The 22,338-nt window shown below is 41.6% G+C and overlaps 1 protein-coding gene across 1 annotated transcript in view; it reads left to right on the forward strand.

Moving 5' to 3' along the window:
* ERBB4 (erb-b2 receptor tyrosine kinase 4) overlaps nt 1-22,338 on the forward strand; it is a 300,889-nt gene that overhangs the window by 167,386 nt on the left and 111,165 nt on the right. The window contains exons 17-19 of the mRNA XM_085299544.1: nt 10,525-10,657; nt 13,343-13,465; nt 14,843-14,941. Coding sequence (XP_085155670.1) covers nt 10,525-10,657; nt 13,343-13,465; nt 14,843-14,941 — 355 coding nt within the window. The remainder of the gene's footprint in view (nt 1-10,524; nt 10,658-13,342; nt 13,466-14,842; nt 14,942-22,338) is intronic.

Raw genomic sequence — 22,338 nt, forward strand, 5'->3', positions numbered from 1 at the left:
AGTTACACAAGGTTGAACAAATCATGAAGCAGATGAGGAAAGATTGTGGGATAATATGAAAAACAGATGTTGGCTGGTGCTGAGCRTTTCTTATTGGCAGAAAGTTGTGAGGAGTTCAGTATGGTATTTGCCTGTKTTAGTACATCTCCAGGCAGACCCAGCAATCCCTTATCTTTAAGAGACACGGTCTTTATGCAAAAACTTGGGAACAATTTCATCAGGGCAAAGGCCAGACTTCAGTTAAACATGCTCCAGTCATCATGTAATCCCTGATTTGTAAATTATGTGAAATTTTCCTTGTAGTAACTGCAAAAACATTGACTGAAATGCAGTCAACCTTTGGAGTAAAAATRTGTGAATTGTTTGTTCGAAGAAGTTGTCTTAGGCTCCCACCAGTACCCTGCTGGTGATCTAGCCGTTAGAAACACAGGCCATCAMAGCAATACACCAAAACGTATTTGGCTCTTAATACTTGCTTGGGTTTTCATTACTTGTTCTTATTTTACTTACTGTTGCCTTTTAGCTCATAGATCCTAGGACCTCGTYTACTGAAACTTGATGTTGTTTAGATATGTCACTGAAATTAGAGTAACGCAGATGTTTCTTAGAAGGCACAGAAATTGCAAAGCAGCATAACTTGAGTGAAAAGGAGATAAAGCAATGGAAAAGTAGAAGCAAATAAAAGGATAAAGGATGCATTCTTAATTTTTCTTTCTTCGCTATCTCGGTCGTTAGTACTGTATTTAGTAATGCTAAAATTGCTTTGCCCACAAAATAATGCGAGTCCATTTCATGTTGACTCAAAACAGGATGCAGCCTGATTCTGAAGTGTCCGGGCCTGGCTCGAGGRGCTTTCAAAGCCAGGTTTAGGATTTCATAACTTACATGGGAGATGGGGTTGGGTCCAAGTCTAAGGTAACAATGGTAGAAGGGACCTAAGGAGGTCATCTAGTCCAAACTCCTGTTCAAAGCAAGAGGTGGTTCCACAACGTAGTGGTTATCACATCTGCTTTACACACAGGAGGTCCTGGGCTTCAAGCCCCAGTGGAAGCAACACCAGGAAATGTTTGGGAGGTTGGACTAGATGATCTCCAGAGGTCCCTTCCAACTTTGCTGGTTCTGTGATCGGCTATGACCATGGACCGAGTTTATATGCAGTGAAAATAGATTCCGATTGCTGAGGTATTAGGACTTAAATTATACACAGAGAAGGGTTCAGTCTCACTCCCTGTACACAGTAAGATGTTTAATGGTAGCCAGTTCTCTTTAGAAGGCTCTGTGAAGGATGCATTTTGAGGAGTGTGAGGGGGGGACATTATGTGGYGAAGAAACAGTAAACTCTTAGGTGTGGAATAAGGTTGAGGAGTGGATGAAGAAAGCAAGGCTGATGACATGGAGAGGAAGAGGACAAGAGGGAGAGTTTTAGAAGAAGAGTCAGGATGAAAATAACGTGCCACTTTCTAATAACATTAGCAAATCCGTGTGGTGGATTTGCCACTATGTGTTGTCTTCCGCTCAATGCTATTAAAGTTTGACCAAGTTAGAATCCCTAAYGCCAGTGTTACTGAATAAGGAGTTACAGGTCACGCTTAAGAGAAGGTAGATCRTTGTCATCCCTACTGTTGACAATACAGAGTGTTAATCTGAAAATAATGCTAGGAGCATGGRCCATGTTAACTTAGTTGGTTACAAGAAACATTTCCTGTAGATACGGTCTTCCCTCCCTGTGGCAATGACATGCATGTACATGATTTGGATGCAGGCTACGTGCGGTGCTGTCTCACTACTACAGCTTCGCGTGAACTGGCTCTGCTTTTGATACTTAGGTCATCCGGAGGATCASATGCCAGATTACATATTATGAGAGGTTTGTGTTTTCTCTCCTTTTAAAAAGCTGTTGATTAAAAGATCTCTTTCCCCTTACCAGGAAAATGCCAGTTGGAAAAAAGCAATTCTAATTATAGCGGTATGTTTAGGTGTATTTTCTCTAGTGGATTTCATCAGCTTTGTTGCACCCTTCTCCCTTAGATACTTCAATTACATGTATTTTTAAAGTGGGATGAGAAGCGGTCCCTCTGCTGTGTCTCCCCTTACGATAGAAAAAGCAAGATGCACTTGGGCCTTCTCTGTCCTTGCTTTCTTGAGTCGTAGTGGATTTCAGGGGCTATGAGAGACAAGAGGCATAGAAAGTCAACGGGGCAGCTGTCTGCCAGAACAGCTGGTACTGGTTTAAGGGTTTGGGGAGGGAGGAGGGGAGGTTTGTGGCCAAAAGAAGAAAGWGAGGTTTGAAGCTGGATCACTGTTTTCCCCCTATGCCTGCTATATTTCTGGGAGTTTACTAGGTATTGAAAGAGGAGTATTTTTAAAATTTGTAAGATGCACATCTAGGGCATTACCARCAATAAATTCTGGAATACTCTGTCATGTGAAATTTGGGAGAAGGAAGAGCTGTTYCACTAAATGATCATTAATCTTCATATGGGCCATACTGTACTGCAAAGTAATCATAATAAAACAGCTGTTCTTGAGTCTAGGTTACTCTGAATGATATCCTTACYGTGGACACAAGCTGGTTTTCTAATCAAGTCACATCTGTGACTATCAAGATGATTCGAGGTTGCAGTGTACAGAAACACAGAAGTCATTGATAAAGCAGAGAATAGAGAGTAAGGACAATATTCACAAGAAAAAAAAGTTTGCTTGGCTCCATTGACAGTSTATGAAGAGAAATAGATTCCTCTGGATGGTTGTGGATATGGAGAAGTGGAGGTGGGTGGGTCCAGAGCTTCTAAAWTGAACCTTTTCTCTGAGTGGTCTCTAGGGAAATATTGGTAGTGGGGAGATGGCTGTAATTAAGAGGAGTTGCAGGATGCACCAGACTTTCTGCTTCACTTGCGTTGCTAAATGTGAGTATTGCTGGAGAGGAGTGATATGCTATGGATCAGGAGGATTCTTCTCCTGATATCATATCATGGTGTAGGAGAAAAGTCTGTATAAGCCTTGTGCCAAAAGTAGGGTATCAGTTTTCTTTACCATTTTCCCTATAGTTGAACTGATRTAATGACTGATACAATTCGTGTAGGACATTTATGTGGACAGATTAATATCCTCATGATATAATAGTGATAAATCACAAAGCAGCATCAGACATAATTAGAAATAAATACTGTACACCCTGATCTGCATCTCCCCTGGATTTTGCGTGATGCTTTGAAGTGCTGCATGAGTCTGTTCCCTCTTATGCTCCACAGAGAGAAATTCTGCCTAGTTAGAACTCTAATGAAAAGATAAAATGTATGTTTACAACAGCATCGTGGCCATTTTCAGGCATTTATTGGAGTACTAAAGATCATTTATACCAGTGCAGAATGAAATTAACTATTTTGTTTTAGACTTTGAAGGAAAGCATCTTAATCATTTGTACATTGATGTAGATATATATATATATGGCGAGATACACGCACAGAGAAAGTATGGATGTAGATTTACAGACGTACTATTAAGAAGGAACCAACAGTGCTAAACCTAACAGATCCTCCATGCAGTCTAACTATGATCTCAAACATAGGTCCCAAAGATGGTTTAAGGCCATGCYTATTTAAAACAAAACAAAACCCACACCACTCAACTGAAGTCCCTGTAAGCTCTGCATTTATCACAAAACTAAAGACTGAATATGATAAGATATTTGAAGATCAGGAGCATAGCGTGACAAATCTGTTTTCGTCAGCTTATTATGTTCCATTTGGTCTTGGCTGTTTTTTCTGCCTCTGCCACAGTGTCCRGTGCTGAACTCCTGTACTGTAGCCTGACTGCTTGCTCGTGGCTGTGGTGAGATTGCTCATGTGCGTGTAGATGCAGAGCTAGACCAGACAGGGACTGATGGAAGCTAGGGCTATCTTAATGCATAGATTCTCTTCTCAGGAAAAAGAAACCTGAAGTCTCAAAGACTTCAGAAAGAGGGAATCCATGAAAGGGTCTCAGACTTGGTCCCAAAATGCAGGTCCTGAAAGCTCCCCACTGAAATACTCCTGGAGCTTGTGAAAGGAAATGCTGCCCCAGATGATTCAAAAGCTGAAACCATGCAGGGTCCGGTGTCCACAACCAGTTAGACAAACTCAGATTGAATCTGCTGTGTGCTTCTCAAATTTTCTGAAAGACTGCTTTCAAGGGGGCTCYGATAAGCAAAAAGGAGAGGCTGCTGTCCCAAAGAGCAATCACAAGAACTGTGCATAAAGAGAGACTGAGGCATGCTCAGAAGGGCAGTGATTATTTTCTGCAGTAAATATATACGTAAAGACCATGGGGTAGAGAAACCATTGCTGCAATGATCTATTAGGATCTCTGAGATAGAAGCTTTTCTCTGTGTGACCCTAAAAAAGGGACAGCAGTCTCCAGCTCCACAGCTGACCAGAATTGCAGTCCTTTGATACTAAACAATGGAAGGACCAAAGTTTTATTTTCTAATGAGAATTAAATAACAAAATGATGTCGGTGGCCTCTAAGGGTACCAAATATTTTAGAAAACAAAGTAGTGAAAAAGTAATTTGTCACAAATGCTTGTCCTCAGAGATCTGGTGGTTTTTCCAGGCTCTGAGTTTCCTGAATGTTTCTGTGAGCAGACACCTATCTACACGATTGTTTGTAAACCATAAAGAAAAAAAACTGGCATGCATTAGACTGAAGCGAGCTGCCATCTGAAAAGTTAACGAGTTTCTGTTAACACAGGCCCTGCAGCATTCACTCCCCTTTACAGTCAGGCTGGTGGAGCAAAACTGAGGGCAGGTTGAAGGAATTTCTGGACTGTTTGAGCTTGAGTTCAGCCTTCTGCTTGAGAAGTTGTGCAGGATGGAGAGTGAACGTAATTTGCCTGTTCGCTTCTGCTAGAGCATGTAATGGATACCAAAATATGGCAATGAAGAAAACGTTATAAAACAGATGTTCTTACTCAGTTTGAGTGGCCGATCGTACGCTAGGAGTTGCGTTTTCTGTGTGACCCAGCTTGCATTCAAAGTTCTGGTTACTTAGTGATTTAATACAGGCACTACATCGTGTTTCTCCGGCTCCCCACGCCAAGTAGCAGCTTTGGGGTCAGAACGYGCCGCTTTGCGGTACTGCTGGGGTTGCCAGTTAATGAACGGAAAGCCGTGCTGCCAGACAAACGGGTATCTCGGCGTATAGCGCCGTCGTGCTGGGTGCTTGCGTTAAGGAAGACGTGTATTCTTACTACGTACGCAGACGCAGTCGTAGAGCCAGTTGCCTGCGTTACGAAGAAGCCTGCGTGCTGCCGGCCAACTTTATTGCCTCTAATGTGAACGCGTTATGCGGAGAGGACCTCCTTGAGCTAGTGTTGATTGCTTTGGTTTCACGTCAGCCCGTTAGCGTCCGTGGTCATTACTGTTCTCGTTTTCTTTATTTGAAGCAAAAGCATTAGTCTTCCCAGAGAAGATGGGAAATATGACAAGTGTATAAAGAGGATTGTTCTTTCACTTGATGAACTGGCTTCGCCTTTGAGTCCCAGCTAGTGAATTTAACTGGCTTTCCGTCCCAGATAAATCAGTCTACGCTATACGGGGCCTGACTCGGCATATTTTACAGGCAACGTTAATCCTTTTACACAAGTCTCAAAACAAAGTCGCTGTGCAAGTTCTGAACAGTAACATTCCTTTTCTGTGTTGTGGCAGAAGAGCAGAATCTCAGCCGAACGCCTGAATGTGCTCGAAGTCCTGCTTGTAGGACTCTGCTGGGGCATCGCTACGCAGCAGACAAGCTCTTAAAACACAGTTGAGTTTACTTCCCACTCTGATTTGTTTATCTTCTGTATTTTAAATGCAAAAATGGTCATTCCAGGATTAGCAGAATCTGTTAGATCTCTAATAGCGCGGCTTCAAAGTCAGCTGCCCTCCCCGTTCAGGGAAGGGATGAGGCGTGCAGGGTGTGGGAGTTGTCCCTCAGGAAAAGATAACGCCCTGTTAAAGGCRTGGYTTAACGACTATTCAAATTGGATACMTTGATAAACCTTACCGGGGGCAGGGGTAAGGAGGGTTGAAGTGGGCTCCTTAACAGCTTGCCTTCAAGAGCTCGGTTTACATGCGTATCATACTGTGTGGGTTAACACCAGAGGTAGAAAAACAAGCGTGTTCTCTCTCAGCTTTACTCCATGGACCAARATTTGTTTACTCTGCTTTTGCTTCCCCACTTCTGCCATGTTCTGCAGTCTAGACCATGAGACCATGTGTGCTTACGGAAGTCAGTAATGAGGCTTTAGTACCTGGCTCTTGGAGCTCCGAGGGAGCTGTAGATGTTTGATGTTTTGGAGTGGATGGAATGATGATACAGGCGCTCCCCCCACCCCCCTCACTGAGCAACTTTGTCTGCCTTGGCACACTAACTTTGAACTTTTCTCAGTTTTGGTGTGCAGGAGTGGGTGTTAGATGCTTCTAAATATGAAAACACTATACGCATTTAGTAAAGAAATATATATTATTCATTTCTCCTAAGGGGATACTAGACTCTTACTTGCAACTTTTAGTCACATATACACACAGCTTCCAGGTGAGAAGGCAGGTTTTTTCACATGTAGTGATTTTTTTCCCTTCCCACTACCTCCCCTGCTGCTTGCTTCTTCAATCATTAATTGAATATTCTGCCCTTAATTGGAGAAGGAGTGAGGAATAACAATTATATGGGAGTGGAATTATGATACAGGACCATGTTTCTTGGACAACTATTTTGCATCAGCATAAAAGTCCAGAAACACATAGTAGAGACTTCTGTCATCCTCTGGGGGAGCTTTTCAGTGTGTAAATAAAGGAAGTGGTTGTATAAGCAGTTCCTGTGGGTGGGTTTCTAGTGGAGCTAGATGTGTGAGCTGGAATCGACTCTTGGCTGTCCATATTTTTGATAGATAGGCAGGACTGACATGCAGCTGCTTCTCTTCGCTTGACTTTAGCCTTTYTAAGTCCTAACAGAGAAATGGGGGTCGGAGTGCTTTTAAAAATGTCTTTTAAAAAAATCTCTTCTGTAGTAAGGAGATTTTTATCTCCGCGTTAACATTGCTCCTGTTAATTTTCATGGGATTAGTTTTAAGTTGGCAGTGAAGTAGTCGGAGATGGGCAAATACAGCTAGTTGTATTCACRAACAGAAATTACTATGCGACAGTAATATAACAATAATGTAAATGGATTAAGCCTTTAATGCCACTGGAGATAAGGGGGGTTTGTGTGTCCAGCTGTGTGCCAGGCTGAACCTTTGATTAGGTGCACATGCAGAAAAGATTGAATAAAAAAAAATAAAAAAAAAGAAGAAAGGAGAAAGGTTTTGTCTTCAATTAACTCTCCGACTACCACCATCTTGCAGGGATCTGTGTTAAATAAGCATAATAATAATATAAAAGAAAGGTAAACAGCCTGTTAATGGAATTCACAAGGATATTAAATGTGAATTATTGCAAACATGAAGATAGTTATGAAATAACACAGGAGACTTGAAGAGGTTAGCAGAACACGTAGGAAACAAGCTCAGGCTAATGAACGTGAGTATAAACCCAAGTAGRTAGGTGGCACTGACAAAATGTAAGTGCTTGGAAAATAAGCTGTGTGTGGCTGGAAACAACGCTTAGATGTGATCCTGAAGTGCATCGATGATAGCACAAAGCACTGAAGCCAATGACTTGTCATTTGCTAGAGTATCAAACAAAGCACTTGTTGACTTTGGGGCTTAGCTCAGCCTTAGCAAGGTGAGGAGAAGCTGCACAGTTAAAATTGCATCCATTTAGGTCCGTAATGTTTGTGTGTTGTTACGATTTTTATGCGAGGATGGTGGAGCTATGAGTGAAGGCAGCTGTTCACTATTCAAAATAGAACTTTCTCTGCATTTTAGTTGCTTGTTTAGGACTTAAATATGGGGATTGTTTTGGCGTTCTGTATTATCCTTCTTATGTTCCTTTCTTAAGCTTAATGAGCTGTTTAGATGTAGCTCCCAAAGTTTCAGGTAAAATATGCAAACTACTGAAACCTTGAGTTACTTGCAAATATTTGACTAGCTAAGGGTTGCTCTTCAAAATAATTAACCTTTTTCACAGGCCTTTTAAGATCAGAGGGGCTTGAGCAAGTAGTTCAATTTCATTTTATTAAAATTTAATTGACATTAGTGACTGTAGTAGAAGGTGCTTGTTAAATGAAGTTTTTTTAAAAATCATTTCCYTTTTTTCAAATCACTACTAAAAATAATGAGGATTTCTTTTTAAAGTTGGTGAGAGTTGACATGATGGATCATAAACATTCATTTTGAACCTTTTATACTGTATAACAATGAAGGAATGCTAGCAGTTTGGAACTTAATCTTTTTTTTTTTTTTTGCTYGTCTCCTTTGGAACTGTTTACTAATAATGGTCTATCATGTAAATGTTTTTGGTATACATGTTACCATAAAAGTAATTATTTATTTTGACAGCTGTTATGGTGGTTATTAATATGCACTTCAAAGCCTGGAGGTCTCTTTCCTGTTTTGTCAGTCTRTAGTTTCATGGTGTGTGTTAGAAACATGATTATTCAGGCAGCATAAAGAAAATGCATCTTTTTGTTCAAGGACGTTAGTCAGTGCTAGCTTCATAGAAGTCTTCTGATGTCCAGGTCTTTTCAGTGTTGCCCATTAAAGTGTGACTCACATCAGCATCTTGGAAACCATATGCCAAATGAAGAGGACCATAGTTTTGAGTGGATATGCCAGGTCCTTTAATGTGAGTTCTGGGCTAAAAATTGCCAGAGTAATCAATCAGTTGAAAGGAAGATGTGTCTCCAGGCTGAGCTAGATGAAGAAGGTATGTGTCCACCTGAGCAGCAAGATGCACTGGATTTGCACTTCCAAAATGTAATAATCATTTTGTACCCAGGCAGCATTCAGATTACTTATTTGCAGACTTTGTTTCCATTGTAAAGTTTCTAAGCTTTAGAACCTTCAAGCGTTGAGTACTTTTAATGTGTGTTTTCTTGGATAAACATGACTGTGGCGCTTTAAATATGATGCTTCAATAATCAGATGTGACAGTTCAAGGCTTTGTCTCTATTAACAGAAGCGAGTGGCACTTACTTGGATTTGGAGAGTGAAATARGTGGTGATGATCCAATGTCTAGGCTTTGTTGCTGCAAAGGAGTTTTCTTTGGACTAGCTCTGGTCTGATCCTGTGGACAGYGTGCTGGTTAAGGGTTGGGGCACATCAGATGCACTTCTGGAGCTGTCTTCTGGTTAAGACCACCTGAAAGACATCCAGGCTGTGTGCTAGACTGCTTGGAGCCCAAGTGCAGTGACTAGGGTCAATTTGGAGATGGGCTTCAAAAATATTCTTAGTGCTAATTTACGGTAGGACATAGAGTCATATTAATCAATTTCCTGTTTGTGTGGGAGACTCCTCAAAATTTTCAATTGCAGAATAGTAYATTTTTATTAGTAGGTCATAATGTATCTTTCGTCATCATGCAGCCATAAGAGAGGAAGGCTCTTAAGGTGTTCTGTAGCTGTGATGCTTCCACAATGTTAAGTCAACTTTTTTCTATAGTTAACAAATTCAGCAGCACGTGAGCTGTGCCGTTGTCATGTTGTCTGTTTTTACCCTGTCTTTTTACTACCTTCCCACTATTATAGAAATTATGGATGTTCTTTGGTGAGGGCCTGCGGCCTGCTTCTCTCCACTCACTGTATAGAGACTCTCCAAACATGGGCCGCTGAGTCAACCCAAGTGAATCTCTGAAAATGTCATCCTATTTAGTGCTCATACACTACCAGTATAATGCCAGTCTACTGTGTCTTGGCACTGTGGAAAAGCAGGTTAATAATAGCAGGTGACGCTGCTCAAGATCCTGGAAAGCTAAAGGAGTTACAGACATAGTGGAGGGACAGACAGCTTGCAAAAGGTGAGCCTTGCTTGTCATTCTTCACAGGAGCTTTCTGGCTCCAGCACAGCAGTTTTCCAATTTGGGATTTGGCTGTGCTGGAAAGCAATAGTAAAGCCAGAGGGTGCAACCGTTAACTACTGATCCAAATATTGTAGTGCTAATGAGCTGAGAGTGCTGAAAARGGTGCTTGGTAGTAATCCTTTGTTCAAGTATGTGGTGGTGGTGTTGTTTCCCTAAATGCAAAAACTCATGAATTAATCTAGTTGGAGCTTAAAGAGTAAGTGTAGTTAAAGCTCTTGCAGAATAAACTGCAGGTACTTGTATCCTCATTTTGCCATTGCAGATTTGCATTTGCCATCAAAGTGCATGTTGTGTCTCCTTGTCCACACAACTCCTCCCATGTGCATGGTGGTTTGAAAAACAGTAAAATTTGATACATTGTTTTTTTTAAAAAAAAAACAAAAACAAAACATCTTAATGTGTTTCCTCTGACTTTTCATTTGGACCRACTTAAAAACTGTGGTCATAAGGCAGTTCATAAGTTTTCTAAGTGATTGCGTTTTATCTACCCAGCTATTCTTTGTTGTCTCTCTGTACTGTCTAATAAAGTCTCTTAATTCTGATTGCTAGAACTCCTCTGATTGCTGCGGGAGTTATTGGTGGCCTCTTCATCATCGTCATTCTGGGCCTGACATTTGCTGTGTAYGTTCGGCGCAAGAGCATTAAAAAGAAGAGGGCATTGCGAAGGTTTCTGGAGACCGAGGTGAGGGCGTGTTCTTTCCCACAGAGTAGTTCCCAATTTGGAAGGGTTCACAGAGCTTTTATATCGAGGGCATGCAGGCCCAGTCCAGTTACCAGTGAAGTCTGTAGGACCTCCTTTTGCTGACTTCTGTGGGACTAAGTGGATGGAATGAATGAAGGTATTTCAGGATGCTCATTTTCTATAGATACATCGATTCATGCCTTTCTAAGTGTAAAAAAGAGCCTTATGATCACCTCATCATGCTATAGCAGATTTGTGAACTCTGTCCTGCTCCCARCTGAACTTATATCCCAGTTCATCAATACACTTCAGAGCTCTTATGCTTTAATGTTGCAGATTTTCATGCAGCATATGCTGAGGTCAGATTTAAGACTCTAGATGTCTTCAGTGAGCCCTGATGCAAGCTTAAGCTCATCAGGAGTTCTTAAGTGCAGAGACTGTCACTTACTATTGGCTCTAGTGCCTGTATTGCCTTTATGGTCCAAACTTTGTCCAGGCCTGTAGTCGTGTTCAGTAATAAATACAACGTGTTTTAATAAAGCAAGATAGACTTCTCAGGGGATATCAGGGGATAACCAAAGGAGGTCCATGGTTGTACTGGCAAAAACTACATAATGGGAGCTGTAGGACAAAAGTTTTGTGCCCACTCCATCCAGCTCTTGGATTTGCAGGGAATGGAGAGTGCAGTCTAGGAAGTATATTTAAACTTAAGTTAAATCTTGTCTTTCAGCTGTAGTGAAGGTGATTACTAGCTCTCCCAAGCCCTATAGGCCTGAGGTACTTAAAAAGTGATGATACTGTGGAATTAAGTTCCCTCTACTTAAGACAAGTAGAGCTTGGGAGTACTGTTAGCTACTGATTCTTTGATGGAGCTTTGTTAATAGTGCTGTTTCTTTTCTGTTTTATTATAAGGGTCCTACTCCCATTTATCTCCACTGCATAGCCTGGGAGCAAATGATTTATGGATTCCTAGCCTGTTTCCTTAAGTATCTTTTATATTTGGCCAGGATTTGGGTTGTTTGTTAAATACTGTTCGGTTGTATAGAAAATGTGAGAATGCTTAGTGATTTTTTTTTAGATAGATAAATCTTGCCATCATATGAGCCCCTACTTAAACATAAGTGATTTTAAGCAGGTGTTTTTCATTGCATTTGTAAGATACTGACTTTGAAGTTCCAGGTCTCGTTCTTCATTTGGTCAGATGCAAGCTGTGGCTGACAGTAGYTCCTAAGGGAGGAAAGTGGGGCACTAAACATGTGGGAAAGCTGTTATCTTGGCTTAGAAACTGAGAAGTGAGTCAATAGCATCCTCAGCTAAACAAACTGCTACAGCTTCAGCTAAAGTCCGTTTYTGGCTGAAGGCTATAATAGACCTATTCTTTCTGTGGATCATTCTCAATAAAACTCTACAGGCATTTTGGTAGCCCCCACAGCACTTCCCCTCCCTGCCATACTTGTGTTGGTGGATTGTGACAAAGAAGCTGGTTTTGTTCTCTGCAAGCTGGAMATGTGGGAGTTTACCACCTCTCTGTCTATTTTACTGCAAACCTCCTTTCTTTCACTACGTAAGTACTGGACGTCTAAATGGAAAGGAGGAATGAGAAATCACTCTACAAAAAGTATGGCTGTGATTATTGCTGTGATACCCTGACTTGTTACTACTTGTCTTTGTTATGTTTTTTTTTTTTTTTTTTTCTTCCTCCAGTAATTTCCAGCTACTGTTACTTCTGCCTGAACCAAAGTAGTCAGGTCAGCTAATTAAGTAGTCCGTGATGCTTACAGAGCCATAGCAGTAGTGGTCAGGCTGCAGAGCGTGGGGCAGTTAGCCTTGTAAACAGATGACTTTGACATACTGCAGCCGTTTCAAACCAATTTGAGTAGGAGTAGCCCTGAAATATTTTTCTCATCCTGTAAAGGAACAGGCTATTTTTCAGTGTTCAGTTGTTCACTGTTGTCCTTTTCGTTTAGTTTTAGTTTGATTTTTTTTTAAAGAAGCATTGTTCTTCTGGCAAAGATGGTACGCTCTTGAGCGCTGTGCATTTTAACTGAAGATGCTGTGGTACTTCATTCAGAAAGTTTCTTGAGACATGTTATTGGTCTTGGACAAATGGTTTAACTGTGCCTTTACAGTAAATAAGTAGTCATTATAAATTATAGGTCTACTTTTAAGATGTTTTGTCCTTAAAGCCGTCCTCCTGTGTGGTTTAACAGAAATTCAAAAGTCCTTCCCCAAAACAGTAAAAACGTGTTGAGCYATTAAGTCAGGGTTATTAAAAAGAAATGTATCTGACTTAAAAAGTACTAAAATGGGCAAAAATAGAAGGTGGTGCACCAACAATAAATGCTGTATTTCTGCCATGAGGAAAGTGTTTATACTGCCTCCRTTAGCAAAAGTCCTTGGGTGTGTCAGTGTGACACCAGTTCAGTTTTGAGTTCATTATTCCATCATGCAATTCCTAGGGGAAATTATTTCACATTGAGTGAGGGTTTTCTTTGTCAGGTTTCCTGGTTTCTTCTTAGCATTGTCAATTTATTTCAAAGGTGAGAATCCCCCCACCCAAGCTTGTGGATTGGTATATCTCATTGTTTTATTCCAGTGTTCAGTTGGATTGGTTCTTTTCAGTATAAGCTTCTGATGAGTCTTCACATTTTCAAGTATTTAACACTGCTGGATTTGCCTCTGTAGCTCGTGGAACCRCTGACCCCAAGTGGCACAGCACCCAACCAAGCACAGCTTCGTATCTTGAAGGAAACCGAACTAAAACGTGTTAAGGTTCTTGGCTCTGGAGCCTTTGGAACTGTGTATAAGGTATGTATCTTTGYGCGGCAGTGGGTGGCCTCCTTTAACGTTCGAACAGTGAAGTTCTGCATGGCAGCAAAGCATGTCGTAGCACATTGGAGTTGAGGCAGGAGCGTGTCTTCAGGCTAGAGTGTTGATCTGAGCTTTAATCAGACACGCAGATGTTACTAGTTGGTGAGCAAGGGAATGTCAGCCACAAACGTGCTTAGGTACAGGAGGAGGACACAGGCTGGACTATCTTGACGTTAAAGTGAGGTAGTGAAGTTTGACTTTGTGTTTCGAAGCGATGGCTTTACGATGCGCTTTGGCAAGGCCAGTAAAATCCTCTCTCGTTTCCCAAGCTGTCGGATGGGCATAGTAGTAGTGATCATCATACTATGTTAAATAACGATATGTTATCGTTAACTAAGCTTTAGTAGCTCTGTCACTTCCCTTTTCATAGAAAAGGTTAGTTCTGTTAATACACTTTTAACAAGCAGATTGTAAGAGCAGAACCCCCACAAGAAAAAATATACTAGTTAAAGAGTTCTTTAGGTTGGCTGCATCCAAATGTCAGTGGCATGAAGTAGTTCTTCAGGAACAGGTCAAACGATCACCAAACCRTATGGAAAAGTGTTGGTAGGTCAGAGCACTGATGCATATTCTGTCTTCAAACTGGGGAAGAATTGGAGGAAGTACAGCCCAAGTGASTACAGCTGCAAGGCTATAGGAATGCATTTTAAAATAATCAGTTTGAAAACACTTAGAGAATAGTAAGATGATATGGATAGCATGAAGTTGTCAAGAAAACAGCAGTAGATAAAAAGGGTGGAAAGGTAGCCTGAGACAGACAGTTTGTGAATTTTAATTGTAAAGTTTACTTTTTGACTATCCCAGCTTTAAATTCTTAGGGACTATTTCTCTAACCAACTGATATCTAAGTGCTTTACTCTAAATTCCTGCATTATAGTATGACTTACCTGTTGCCGATATTCAAGAGTAGGAGTTTACAGGTAGCTGCAGTGGATTTAGCATCAGAATCTAGAACAGAAAATCCAGATYTTTGTTTAATTTTATTGGAAGCAACGCATAGGAGGAAAGTTGTGTGTCACTGATATTACTGAACAAAAATGGGATTGTGACTGAGAATAGCAAGCAGRCGTAGCGGGGAGGTTCACTGGTGTTAAATCTTTCATGTTACGTAAGGTTTTCGTTTTGATGTAAGAACTAGTGTTGTGAATGGTTTTTATTTTATAACTTGCTTTGAGTATTCTGACTTCCAAGGTTCCACATCAAACTGCACAGTCTACAACAAAATACAAGAAAAACAAATGAATCTCTRAATAAAGATGCTGTCGTTGTTCTCTTATTAGTCTTATGCCTAATGACTTTCCTTTGTCTTTCTAGGGTATTTGGGTCCCCGAGGGAGAAACTGTAAAGATTCCTGTGGCCATTAAGATCCTCAACGAGACAACTGGTCCCAAAGCCAATGTGGAATTTATGGACGTAAGTAGGAGATGATCTGCTTTATTTAGTCTGTGAGGGCGTTCTCTTTGTAGACCACAGATTGTATTTAAAAAAAAAACTTCATGTTTTTGGCTTCCTGATATTTAAGTAATAGAAGGAGGATTGCACAGAGGGCTGGGTACTGTCCTGATGTTCAGTGCTACAATACCATGTCCCTTAAAAACAAAAAACAAAAAAAAAACTGTTCAGATTTCTGGTGTGGACTATTTCTCTCTTGCCCCTTAGTCCTTGATGAACTGGCTGTGTGTGAATGCATATCCATAGCAACAATGTTGCAGCAATGCTTTAAAAAAAAAAAAAATTGCAACCTCAGCTGAGGATAGAGAAGTTCTGCTTCACTGCAGCTATAAAGCTAGGCAGACCTACRTGAGGCAGTGCTCTGCCCTGTTTAGTTTATTGCATGTACATAATTCATCTTCAGAGCTSTCAGTAAGTACGTGGAGTGCCATGGTACCAAAGGACTGGACTTTCCATGCTGCTGATGTCGTGGGCCTTCAGATGTCTGGAGGCTTCTTACTGATGGTGTTCCCAGCAAGACAAATCTGAATCTCTTCTGTCGTAGATACCAGATACTTTATCTTTCTATAGCAGAGAAGCTAAGACAAGAAAGTAAGAGTCATGGTGGAGCATCACTCCATGTAGGTGGGTCTCCATTGGTATAGAGCTCCCAGGATTAGAAGATCAACCTCAGGACTCTTCTGCTTTAGTGTTCTCCGGAACGAAACACAAACTCTGGGAGCTGTCAACAGCAAAGTGTRAAAGGGAGGAAAAGATAAATGAAAATACGGAGGATTTTAAAAGTCTGTTTACTAATCTATAATGTTGTTGGTAGGAAGTCAAGATTGTAATTTTTGCAAATATTCCCACAGAGACCATGCATTCAGTCTGTAGTTCCGTGTCARTGTAAAACCTCACTGACATGATGAACATCCATGTCATGTGCAGTGACAGTTTTGACAAATCATAGAAATTTGTGCTTTTTTGTAAGTCCTAAATTACCAGATTCCTCTTGTGAACTTGAAAATTACATAGTGCTTTTACATCTTGAAGATCTGTTCAGTGTATAAGTTTAATTTGATTAGCATTAATGAGACTATGAGCCAAAATGGGATTTTACTCCCATTATATTGTCTACASTGTCATCTAGAAATGAGTAGAAATACACAGTTACAGTTTCAGATATTTCAGACAAATTACCATGTGTGAATTCTCAGGCAATCAAATTAAAGCTGTGTAGATCAGCATATTTGCTCTTCACAGAGCACTGCACATACATGTTGATGACATCAATAATCATTGTGCACAAAAAAAAAAAAGAAAAGCCATTTCAGCTCTGCTCAGAAGGAATGAATTGCACTAAAGGGATAAGGAGGATTAGATGTTTGCTTAATGGACAAAATAATGATCAAGAGTATTGTTAATGGTAGATCTCTGGAACGAAAAGATCTGGTTTTCAACATTCTTTTGAAGTAAGCGTGCAGGGAATGGAAGTCCCCTGAACGCACRCTGTGCCAAGTCTGCCATGGGCACTCAGGGCTCTAGACTCTGTCCTCAAGCAAAGCAAATTGGTCGTACTGTATTAAAGAGCAACTATGCAGTTTGTACCAGGATCAGATCCCATTATTTGTAAAATAGAGAAATAATGGTGGTATTTCTTTTCTTGATGTTGATTAACCTTGAAGCACTGTACAAGTCAAACATAAGGTCCTTGTTAAAAGGCAGAGCTGCTTGTCTGAGTTCAGTGGACCACATTTACCCCTGGTGTATACATCGTAACACCTAATAAATGGGTTTTTTTTGTTTGTTTTTGTTTTTTTGTTTTTGTTTTTTGGAAACCAGAGATTTCAACTCTGAGATGCAGGTGTGTTAGGAAAGATCCTCTCTTCAAGTCCTCCATGGGCCCCTGACCCAGTGGTTAGAAGGTGAGGGAAAACTGAAGGCTATTGTTGTTTTTGGAATAATAGTAGTGATAATAATTAAAAAAAAAAAAAAGGACCTCATCATCCACAAAGTTGTAATGAGAAGTGTTTTGTATTAGCACTGCATTTGGTATATGTATGTCTGTAACATCCTTTCCTGTATAGTCTTGATGAGGAAGCAGATTTAATTTCATTCTTTTGAAGAATGTGATAGTATAGAAGTTCCTGCCACCTCACTTTCTAACCCAGTAAGGTATTTTTTGAAATAATCTTCATATTAAGAGATACTGTTAATATAAGAGAAGGACTTAGACATTCTTTATGGTTTTAAGGTGACTAGTCCTTTCTTTTGCAGAAAGGACACAGTTTAAAATAGATAAACTATTATGAGATGAGGTAGCTTTGTGTCCTTCATTGCACTTCAGTAAGTTGTAGTGGGAAAATGTTCTACTCATTTTCACTCTGAGGTTTTGGTCAGTATAACTATGCTGAYAAAAATTGATATTCTTTGTTGACATTATTTTGTTAGGAAAAGATATAAACATATGTGAGACCAAAATCCCTCAGATGTGCTTTCAGGGAAAAAACAGTGGTATGAATAATGTTTATGTCCAAGTCTCCTATGTATTGGTTATCAGTGGGAGCTGGAGCTCGGTGGGAAGAAGGTGTGATGGTGAGTCAAACCTTTGGCTTTCTTTTTCTTTTTTTTTTTTTGAACTTGTACAGTACAAGTACAGTACTGCTTTTGTCAGCAGTTACTTCTTACTCAGGTGTGTATGTCCTCATACTTGCAAGTAAAACTTGTCATTCCTTTTTGAGAGACTGGAAAATGTAAAGCTTCTTGTGTATGTCAGTGCACATAYGCAGAGGGAGGCTGGGACACCTTTCCCCATCGGTGCCTACAGAAATAACCAGTGGAGATGGTAGTGACGTGGCGTATAGGCTCTGGTTACAACTTGTAACGTTGGCAGAATGCAAGTCTAAAGGTGGTCTGCGAGCTGCTGAAATTCTGCTAAATGTTGTGCTGAAAGAGTAAAGAATGACAGTTTGGCTACCAGGCTGTCATTTCAGCACCTGAAACACCCACTAATGGATCTTTAATGACTGTAATGATACAGTCCATGGTGTTAGCACCTGCTATGGCCAAACACCTCCCGCCCTCCTCCCATCTGGGGATGATGAATTGGCTGTCACCAAAAAGTGCATTCCCTGTGTGGAATTTTTCTTCAGGGAATTGCAGCAGAGTCCGTTTTCCTTGCTTCCCAGCTAGCTCTTTTTCTTTYACTCTGCTCCCTGCTTCTCTCACCGTAGAAGTCTGTGTCTGTCCTAGCAATGTGAGGCAGAGTCTACAAAGTAACCAATACTGCCTTCTCCAGGAGAGGAGCAGGAGGTACAAGTGGGCTTTCATGATTTTTTTTTTTTTTTTTTTGAGAGGAGCAGGAGGTACAAGTGGGCTTTCATGATTTTTTTTTTTTTTTTTTTCCCCCACTCTGCAGCAGTTGTTACTACTGCTATGTAAAATTTAGGTTTCCACTTATTTCTGACATTGCTCAGATCTGTGGTCGTTTATCGCTGGAAGAGTTGCACGGTTTACGAATTTCCCTTTGGGTGCTCAGACGATTAGGAGGTGAAGTTGCGGGGTGTTGTTTCTCCTCCCTGCTTGGTTGGTCGCGCTTCATTGTCCGCAGGAGGCGGCTGGAAGTCGAATTTGGAGTGCAGGCAGGGTTGCTGCTGATTTGCCTGCAAGCGTAGCTGGGAGCAAAGTAGCCAGTAGGTGCAGGAGGTACCCGGAGGGAAGAATATTCTGTGCATCACCTGAGGGCTGCCCCAGTAGGAAAATATGAGGGCCCTGGGTTTTGGGGAGCAAACAACGTTCTTACAGTGAGGAGACAAGGCAAACGAGAGGCTATGTGACAGTGGAACAGGGGCTTAAAATTTGAGTTGCAAAGACAGTTTCCCCTCATCAGTCTCAAATTATTTGACTCTGTTATGGTTGTCTGATACTCAAGTAGCCTTTGGCCTGATCAGATGGTTTGACATCAAAGCAGATGCTCTGCTTGTAATACAACACATTCCAAAATCATGCCACGATTGGAAAGCATCTTTGAGTCTAAAAACAATCTTAAAGCAAACTTGTTGTTAGGAAACGGACAAGTGCCGAGATCCCTTCCTGTCTACCCATAATAAGCTTGGTGTTTCCAAGAAGTAATCTTGAGAGCTGTGATTTTATCCAGGGTTTTGATCCACTTACAGGTTAAATCCATCCTCTCTGAACTTAAATGCTCTATTATCTGTTAGAAAATAATTAGAGGCTGCAAGCACAAGTCTGCATACACAGAGTTCAGTGGGAGTCCCTGAGCTCATTGAGRTGAAGACAGTTTGACTGATGGTGGTCAGCTGATATTGGGCCAGAAGCTAATAATAGAAGCCAGCGCTGCTTAGCTAGGTGAGAAAGTTAACATGGGAAAAATTAAACCGAAGGGTTTGGGATTTATCGTTGGAAATATAAATTTAGCCTTCTCATTTGTTTCCTGTTAAGAAGCTTCAAAAGCTGTTGATTTCTTTTATGGTTTTATAATCAAGATCTAGGAGGCTTTGTGACTTYATGTGGACTTAGTGTAGTTCCCTGCCATCCCTAGGAGCAGCTCTCAGTGAGCAAGAGAGCATTTGTCAAGTGGTGCATAAAGGTAATAAATGACAAGAACCTCCACCAGGCGTGCAAYAATAAAGCTGCGTAAAGAGGGTTGATACCCTAGTCTTTTCTTTCATCGTTTTTGCTTGTATGGCCTAATTAACTAAATTAATAAAGCAGTCAGTAGTCTTCCACTCCGAAGTGAAGGAGAAGCAGCTTTTCAGAAACTATAAGCTCCTTTTAGCACTTTTTAGAGACAAGTGCTTGAGACAAAGCAAACTCAGTTTTCTTTCAGAGGTTTCAAGAGAAAAAAAATCACCCAGCTGACCAGGCAAAGGGCAAGAAGTGAAGGATGTGCGAGTACACAAGGCTGCCGTAAGGGTTGCACCTGAGATTTAACTCCTGCTCAACTGCGAAACAGGAGGAGAGCTCTAGATGGGTCTAGCTGCTTTCTTGGTTTCTTCAGGTGCCTTTGTGGAAGATACTCTGGAGACACAGCTAGCTGGCTAGGAGGGAAGGTGAGAGAGAACTTGCCCTTCCTTGGTTTCCCCTGCTGGCATTAGACTTAGGAGAACTCTAAGCTGAAGGTTTGGGGTTCTTTTCACTGATGGCATTTTATAGAGCTGTTGGGGATTGTCATGGACAGACTTGCTGCGATGTGAGTTTCACTGCTGACAACTTACACTGAGGCTCCTTGCAAGATCCTGTCTTACACGCCTGCGTAGGTGACAGCAGAAACAGTTTTGCCTATCTGCTGAATTATGTTTAATTCCACATACAGATGTCCTGCTGYCTAGTGATATGTGTGACCCAGGTCTTCGTCAGTCCCCGTAGATGCTTACTGCATTACTTTTTCRAGTCCGAAAAGGCAGCGCAGTTCTACGGAGAGTCCTTGGATGGTACATCCGAGCGCTGCCCGGTCATTCCGCTGACTGCACGGCTGCCTGGGAAACACCACCAAGCTAATCTTGAGCCTAAACTAAAAGGGCAACTTTAGGATCAAATGGAGTTCTTTGTGTCAGCAGCGAGCCATTTTTCCTGGTCCTCCTGTGCTGTCGTTTATGTAAACATCCTTCTTTCCAGCTGGCTTAAGGGGTTTCTGTAAGAATAGCTGATAATGAACAGCAGTGTTGTGGCACTCGGCCTGGCACTGTGCTTCAACTGTGGTTCGAACAGGTTTTCAGTCCATGTGCAGTTGCTGGGGCTGGGGGGAAAGGCCTAGGCTAACTTGTCTGATTGCAGATTCCCTTTTGTGCAGTCTCCCCTTGCCCTCCGGCTTTATGCGTGCTCTAAGTATAGCCACTTAGGAGGAGAACCTGTTTGCCTGTCAGTCTGGGCACAGAAACTCACTGTGATTGCAATTACAATTTCCAACTTGTCCAGAGATGCCAGAAATCAAGCTGTCCTTGAAAACGCAGCATACCGAGCCCCCAGAGTGAGCAGCCTCTACAGAAGCTGGAAATCTGATCACTGCTGAAGGTTAACTGCTGGTAGGCATTTGAAGGTTAACTGTTTCAAGGCCATCTTCTCTCTAATTTCCATCCGAAGCGGCAATTTTCTCTTCAAATATTTACTTACCCTAGAAAATCTTCTTTCCACAATGCATGGGGGCGAGGTGTGGCGAGTTGGGTAAAATCCCAGATGCAAGAGCATGTGTCTGTGCAGGCGCACGCTGAAGGATAAGCGTGGACAGACAAGCCACGCTGTTTGGATACAGTCTTGCTGGTGTAACGTTATAACTGAAAAATAGTCTCATGCTGTAGCAAGGGACTGAAGTTTTGAGTTATTCCTAAAGCAATTTGGAAGTACCTTCGGAAGGCTTCCCTTGATGGCAAGGGCAGAACTCCTTCTTTAAAGCTGATACTGCGTAATGACTTGGAAAGCCTGCATAAGGCTGGGCGAACTTTGGAGTGGGGAGGAGGTCGGGAAGCAGCGTGAGTTTATTCACTGAAATACTTAGCTGTGGGTTAAAGCTCTTTTGCATTGGATTGAAACTATTTGCAAATTACAATCGAATTCAGGGAGTAGTTTTGGCAGGAAACCGGAGGGATTGTGAAGGAAAGATTTTGAACTGTTGCCTGGTGTTAGAATTTCTTTTTAAAGGTAAGAGGTGCACCGGTAACCTGGCTGCTCTTTGTTGTTGTTGCTCGGGAGCGTGACGTTTGAGCTTGGTTACCGAAACACAAAATCAGTTATTTGCATAGCTGTACATGTTACGGAGAGCAGGAGCCCGTTATTATCACGCTGTTGTTTTCTCGGAACGCAGTAAGAGAGAGCTTTTGCCAATAAATAAATAAATAAATGGATAAAAAGGCWTAGAAATTGAACAGGCAAGGGATGGGAATGTCAAAGAAGGGTGGCGGGGCGGGGGAGCAGAGGGTGATGCTGTAAGAGCAGCAAAAGTCGGTACATACCACTTCAATTAGGAGGCTTAATCTGAGCCTCTTGGGATTTGTATCTCCATGGTGAGTTTTCTTTTCTGTTGCTTGCTGCAGAGTGGCTCTCCAGCTCTTGGCATTGTGCTATGTGTTGCCATCCTTTACTGTGTGATAGATCTGGACCTGAGCCAGACAGCTTTCCTCCAGCTTCGTATTTTCCCAGGACCTAAGTAGTTTGTGTCTGGGTCTGGACTTCGAGGAGAGCAATCTTAATCACTTCAGTGAAAGTTTCTGCTGGGTGTTGTAAGGCCACGAATTCAGCGGCTGGAGCGTGAGCGCGGTAGCGCCTGCAGGTGCCAGCCTTTTCAGCCCCACAGCCAGCAGATAGTATGATTTAAGGTGGGGGGGGCGCGGGGAGAGGCTTCTCTTGGTATCTGTGTAGGAGCA

This window comes from Rhea americana, unplaced genomic scaffold (assembly GCF_003343005.1).
Source record: "Rhea americana isolate MKP2758 unplaced genomic scaffold, rheAme1 scaffold_15, whole genome shotgun sequence".
NCBI lineage: Eukaryota > Metazoa > Chordata > Aves > Rheiformes > Rheidae > Rhea > Rhea americana.